The 6,477-nt window shown below is 39.4% G+C and overlaps 1 protein-coding gene across 2 annotated transcripts in view; it reads left to right on the top strand.

Annotated features, from left to right (window-relative positions):
- Positions 1-6,477, top strand: part of GALK2 (galactokinase 2) — a 172,852-nt gene that overhangs the window by 155,060 nt on the left and 11,315 nt on the right. For both annotated transcript variants that reach the window (XM_006831671.1, XM_006831670.1), the window contains exon 9: positions 647-848. In XM_006831671.1, coding sequence (XP_006831734.1) covers positions 647-848 — 202 coding nt within the window. The remainder of the gene's footprint in view (positions 1-646; positions 849-6,477) is intronic.

Below are 6,477 nucleotides of genomic sequence, written 5' to 3'. Positions count from 1 at the left end.
GGTCTTCGGCCCACAGTCCCTCTCTGGATCCAAAGTCCCCAGCCGCTTCAGCACTCCACGTCATCGTCTCTGTCTCCATCTCAGGCATCTAGGATGTATTTTTATAAACAAACTTAACAACATAAGCATTTCTAGTCATCATTTTTTATGGAGAGCAGTGGAAGGAATGTGGCTCTGGGGTCAGATATCCGCGGTCTATTCTTCTTCTGCCGTTTGCTGGATGTGTCGTTCCTTACTCTTTCCTTCACTTAGCTATGTGGCATTCACCCATCTGTTAAGCAGGGATCATACTACCGGTGCCACAGTGCTATGATGAAAACGACATGAGGTAATGCTTCGAAAGTGTCTGCTACGTAGGGAGTGCTCCACAAATGGCCCAGTGACCTTCCTTTGATATGTTAATTTGCACAAATGTAAAGAAAATAGATGTGTTTGATTTTATTTGGTATCAAGAAAAAAGTAAATCTGATTTGAAAAGACACACTTTTAGATTATAAAAAAAATATTTTATTGAAAGAAAGACCTATTGTAAAGTCTAAGGCAATTCTACTAAAGACAGAAATAGAAGTCCTCTCAGTAATTGTGTTTTTCGTCATACTGGGTTGTCCAGTAACTGTTTCTAACCTTGTTATTCTTTCTTCCTAAGTCCTCAACTTCAAACTCTACCAGCGTGCAAAGCATGTGTACAGTGAGGCAGCGCGAGTGCTCCAGTTTAAAAGGATATGTGAAGAAGCACCTGACAACATGGCCCAGCTGCTGGGGGAGTTAATGAATCAAAGCCATGTGAGCTGCCGGGACATGTATGAGTGCAGCTGTCCTGAGCTGGACCAGCTGGTGGACATCTGTCGGTGAGGCTGGAAGAGTACCATGGCGGGGGCGGGGGAATGTCCTCAAAGAATATTGTTTAAATAATGCAACATTTTTATAATCTGTTAAGTGAAAAAAAAAAAAAATCCTCCTCCATTGCTTATATGGGTTTCCCATGACAGAGATGAACTTGTTTCCTCATAGATATCTGTAAAGATAGAAGATTTGGGACCTGGTTTTATGAGACTCCCAGGATTGGAGTCAGCTTTTGATAACATCAGAATAGAGAATTGTCTATCTTTGCTTGATTAGGCATTTCAGGAAGATAGCTTTGTCAGACATGGGTTCTGTTATTTTTTCCCATGATATTTGAATTAATGGTGTCCACTAGATTGTTGCTCTGCCAGCAACTCCTGTCATAATGTCATTAGTTCTAGTTCAACTAAGGAAGAAAAGAGAAAACCAAAACAGGGCCTGATAGAGGGTGGACGTTGCATGAGGAGGGACGTTGTTGAAGGAGATACTCAGAGTCAACATTTCCAGGGTTACTTAGACTAGGCAGTTTGGAGAAATAAGAGCTGAAGAAAGCCCTGTTTATAAATGGCTGATTGAGACAGAAGCATAAAGAGGAAAACTCATAAAGCCTGAAACAACTTGCTTATAATTGTTAAAGAATGGGGATAATAGAGGTCATTTGCTCTCTTTACCCAGTTCAGTCCTCTTTCGAAGGTCCATTGACCTTGGGAGAACTGAAAGGGAAATTGGGAGAACTCTCACATGGCTAAATGCTATTTCCACTGTGAGAAGATGGTACAGTACTGCATGCAATTAGGAATGAAAATATAATTAAGCACTTGGCGCCTGTGGCTGGCCTCACCCATTACCACATTACCAGCCTGAAAAAGCTTAAGCCAAGTAGCTCAAATGATCAGAAATGGCATGTGTAACCCAACTTGTCAGGAGACTTGATGAGAATCATTTAGCTGACGTCAGTATTTGCTCACTAATTGCCAAAAAGCCTTCCAGAGTTGGTTTCATTATAAATGCTCTATTCTGAAAATATCACGGATCTAGTAAGTGGAAGGGACAAATGTTCAGTTCTGGAAATAAGTGGAATGATTTGTGTGGAAATCAGGAAGACATGTGTTTGCCTAAAGGGTAGTGGGTAGTTTGAATCCTACCTGGAAAAAAAAAAAAAAAGACAGCGGAGGGGTGTTTGCTAGGCTCCTGGAATTCTCTTACAAACTTTTGTTTTTCTGGGGTGGTCAACTGGCACGTGCTCATATGGCACTAATATTCTAGCAGTGAAAGATGCAAATGGTAATAAAAAAAAAATGCAAGTGGAAGTCTTATTAAAGAAAAAAAAAATAACAGAAGGGACAGAAGGTACCAGGGTTGGGTAGGTAATTTTTAAATGGAATGGTCAGAGAAGGTGTCTGTAGGAGATGATGTTTGAGCAGAAGACCTGAAGAAGTGAGGAAATGAGCTATGAAAATGGATGGAGGAAGAGCAGCACACGTGTAGAGAGCAGCAAGTGCCTAGAACCTTCAGATGGTATGTGGTTATCATGGGTGAGGAGCAGCAAGGTTGGTGTGGCTGGAGGACAGTGAAAAGAGGGTGATGAAATAGGTAATGAAGTCAGAGAAGAAGGAGGAGCCAGACCACATGAGCCTTGTAGGCCATTGGAAGGACTTTGAGTAGAAGTGAGTACCACGAAGAGATTGGGGGCCAGTTATATCTTGAAGAAAGAGTTAAGAAAATTGTTGTGCAGGTGAAGGAAAGGAATCAACTTGGCTCCTGGGTTTTTGGCCTAAGACATTTTACTTATTTCTCTAAAAGCCACATTTTTGGAAAGCAGATTTCCCATTTCTAGGTTAGAATTATAGCACCATAAGGTGTGAGAGCAGGAAAGGGTCCTAGACGCCAGGGAAGGCACTAAGAATTTAAGTGATTGGAACAAGCTTACATAATGAATGGTTGGGAAAGCCTGGTTCATTGTCCGATGTTTTGTCACAGTTACCGCTCTCCCCATTAGGTTATATTGAGATCTGACTGCATTTGAATATGGGTCATTTTTACCAATTTTCCTCTTCTAGTTTTAAATCTTTTATGATGGAGACCTTTGTTGTCATGGTTTGTAGTGTCTGAACAGTGGATGGAGTAAGGCCATGCTGAACAGAGGAGGCAATGATAGACTAGGATCAATGTTACGAAGACTATGTTCTAGCTCTGATTCTATCATGCTGTAACTTTGGAACGTTGCATTGGTTTATGATCTCCAGTGTCTTTTCCTATTCTAGAAGCTTATGAGTCCATACATTTTTTTTCCCAAAAATGTGATTTCAGTGAAAGATTTAGTGGCTATATCTTAAATGGGTTTGAAAAACTCCTTTTTTCAGTTTTATTTATTTTTAGAAAAACTCCTTTCTTAATGGCATCACACGTGTTTCTGTCTTGCCCATTTTCATTTTTAGTGTGGCTCTTCTGAGAGCAGTTCAGTGTGTCCCTTTCTTTTTCATTTTGTTTTGTTTGGAAAGCCAATTGCTGAGTTTTTGTTATTGATAAAGTGTTGTTAAGTCAGCTCTGACTCATAGACACCCTGCTTAGGGTTTCCAAGGCTTTAAATCTTTGCATAAATAGAAAGCCTCTTCTTTCTCCTATGGACCTTGTGGTTCCTAGTCTAGTTAGTACTTATCATATGGAACCACCATCCTCCCCAGTTGATAAGTGAAAGTATCAACATTAATTTCCACTTAGTCCATAGCCATATAGGAACTATGTTTCCCATATTGAAAGATTACCTCTCAGCATGTTAAAAATATTGATCAGATACAAGAAACCAAAAGAGATTTACAAACATGGAAGACTATACCATATTCATGAATAGGAAGATTTAACATTGTGAAAATGTCAATACTGTCCAAAGCAGTTTTTTTTTTTTTTTAAATAGATACAACTCAATCTCAATCTAGATTCCAACATCACTCTTTAAAGAATTGGAAAAAATGATCATGGATTGTATATGGAAAAGATAAAGACCTCAGATAAGCAAAGCACAGCCTAAGAAGAACAAAATTGGAGGCCTCTCATTTTTTAATCTTAAATTTTACTATACAGCTACAGTGATCTAAACAGTCTGGTTCTAGTACAATGACAGATACATAGATTAATAGAACAGAATTGAGAACCCAAAAGTAAATCCATCCACATATAGTCAACTGAGCTTTGACAAAGGGTCAAAATACATTAAATGAGGAAGAGATAGCTTCTTCAACAAATGGTACTGCCCAAACTGGAAATCCACTTACAGAAGAATGAAACAAGATCCAGATCTCACACCACATACAGTAACAAACTCAACATGGATTAAAGACCTAAATGTAAAACCTATAATAATACAGCTCATCAGTGAAAAAATAGGGACAAACCAGGGCCTCTAATACAGGGCATACATACACTATTGAACATTGCAAAAACACACAAACAGTAGAAGACAAAGTAGATGACTGGCACCTCCTAAAAATTATAAACTTAAGTGCATCAAAAGATTTTGCCAAAAGAGTTAAAAGGGAGCCCACAGATTGGAAAAATGTTTCGCAACAACATATTACACAAGGGACTAATACCTAAAATTTGTCGAAACTACAAACAACCTAATTAAAAAATGAATGGGCATAGGACATAGGAAGAAGTTCGGCAGCCAATAAACATTTGAAAAAATGTTCACAATCATTAGTCATTGTTGTTGTTGTTTTTAAGTGCTGTCGAGTTGATTCCAGCCCATAGCGACCCTATATAGGTTTCCAAGGAGCAGCTGGTGAGTTTGAACCACCAACCTTGCAGTTCAAATGACTTTGCTGTCTGACGCATTAGCCCACAGCGCCATACCAGGACTCCCATTAGAGAGATTCAAATCAGACAACAGTGAGACATCATCTCACCCCAGCATTTACTAGCAAAGTTCCAAAACAACAGAAAACAACAAATGCTGGCAAGGATGTGCAGAGATAGGACCCTCCTACACCGCTGGTGGGACTGTAAAATGATGCAACCAATCCGGAAAATGGCATGACACTTTCTCAGAAAGTTGGAAATAGAAATACCTTATGACCCAGTAATCCCTCTACTTGGTATATGTTGTTGTTGTTAGGTGCCATCAACTCTGTACCGACTCAAAGTGAACTTATGAACAGCAGAACGAAACACTGCCCGATCATGGGTCAACCTCACTACTGTTGCCACGTTTGAGTCCATCGATGCTGCCACTTGGCCAATCCATCTTGTTGGGGGTCTTCCGTTTTTTTCTCTGTCCCTCCACCTTACCAAACATGATATCCTTATCCAGCGACTGGTCCCTCCTGACAATATGTCCGAAGTATGAGAGACAAACTTTGGCCATCTTGGCCTCCAAGGAGCACTCTGGCTGCACTTCTTCCAAAATGGATCTGTTGGTTCTTTTGGCGGCTATAGTACTTTCAATATTCTCCTCCAACACCATAACTCAAAAGCATCAATTCTTCTACAGCCTTCCTTATTCACTGTCCAGCTTTCATCTGGCCAGACTTCATCTCTCACACTTTGGACATATTGTCAGGAGGGGCCAGTCACTGGAGAAGGAGATCATGTTTGGTAAGGTGGAGGGTCAGAGAAAAAGAGGAAGACCCCCAGTGAGATTGGCAAAATGGCAGCATCAATGTGCTAATGAGTGGCAACATTTTTGAGGCTGGCCCAGAACCAAGCAGTGTCTTGTTCTGTTGTGCATAGGATTGCTATGAATTGGTACCAACTCAATTGCACCTGACAACAAGAGCAACAATATTATTGTAAAAGTTTAAGAAAAGGTTTCCATACTTAAAAAAAAAAAAAAAAATTATTTGATGATTTTCGGGGTTAGGAGGGAAAGGAGAGTAATTCACTGGTTAGAGGGCAGACACATGTTAGTCCGGTAAAGGGGAGGACAATGTACAAGAAAGAGGAGGGCAATGTACAGGAAGAGTGAGGGTAGCAGGAGATAAATGAAAATAGTTGAAGACACAGTGAGGTTAGATGCATGGGCTAAAAGGGATACAGGTAAATAGTGATATATACACAACCCTGAAATAATAAGGTTCTGTGTGTAGAAACATGTTGAATGTGTATGGGAGGAAGAGTGGCATATATATATATATATATATATTTATCCAACAAATCTATTGAGTTTGAAAGAGGGTATTTGTACATGAGTATTTGTTTACCTTTCCAATTTATGTACCAACCACTAAAGCCAGTGATGATGAAATTGAAGAATTCTACTAATTTCAGTCTGAAATTGGTCACATATGGAATCATGATGTATTGATAATTACTGGCGATGAAATGCAAAATTGGAAACAGAGGAGAGATCAGTAGATGAAAAATATGGCCTTGGTGATAAAAATGATGGTGTGGATCACATGATAGAATTTTGCATGACCAAAGATATATTCATTGCAAATACCTTTTCTCAACAATAAAAAAAGATGGTTGAACACATGGACCTTACCAGATGGAATAAACAGAAATCAAATTGACTACATCCGTGGACAAAAATACTCACCACTGGACCAATAAACAACATTCTTATCAATGGAGAAAAGATTGAAGTTGTCAAGGACTTCATTCTTCTTGGATCAACTATCAACACTCATGGAA

The sequence above is a fragment of the Chrysochloris asiatica genome, unplaced genomic scaffold (assembly GCF_000296735.1).
Source record: "Chrysochloris asiatica unplaced genomic scaffold, ChrAsi1.0 scaffold00004, whole genome shotgun sequence".
NCBI lineage: Eukaryota > Metazoa > Chordata > Mammalia > Afrosoricida > Chrysochloridae > Chrysochloris > Chrysochloris asiatica.
The sequence above is the reverse complement of the archived record's forward strand: the minus strand, read 5'-3'. Positions and strand labels throughout refer to the sequence as shown.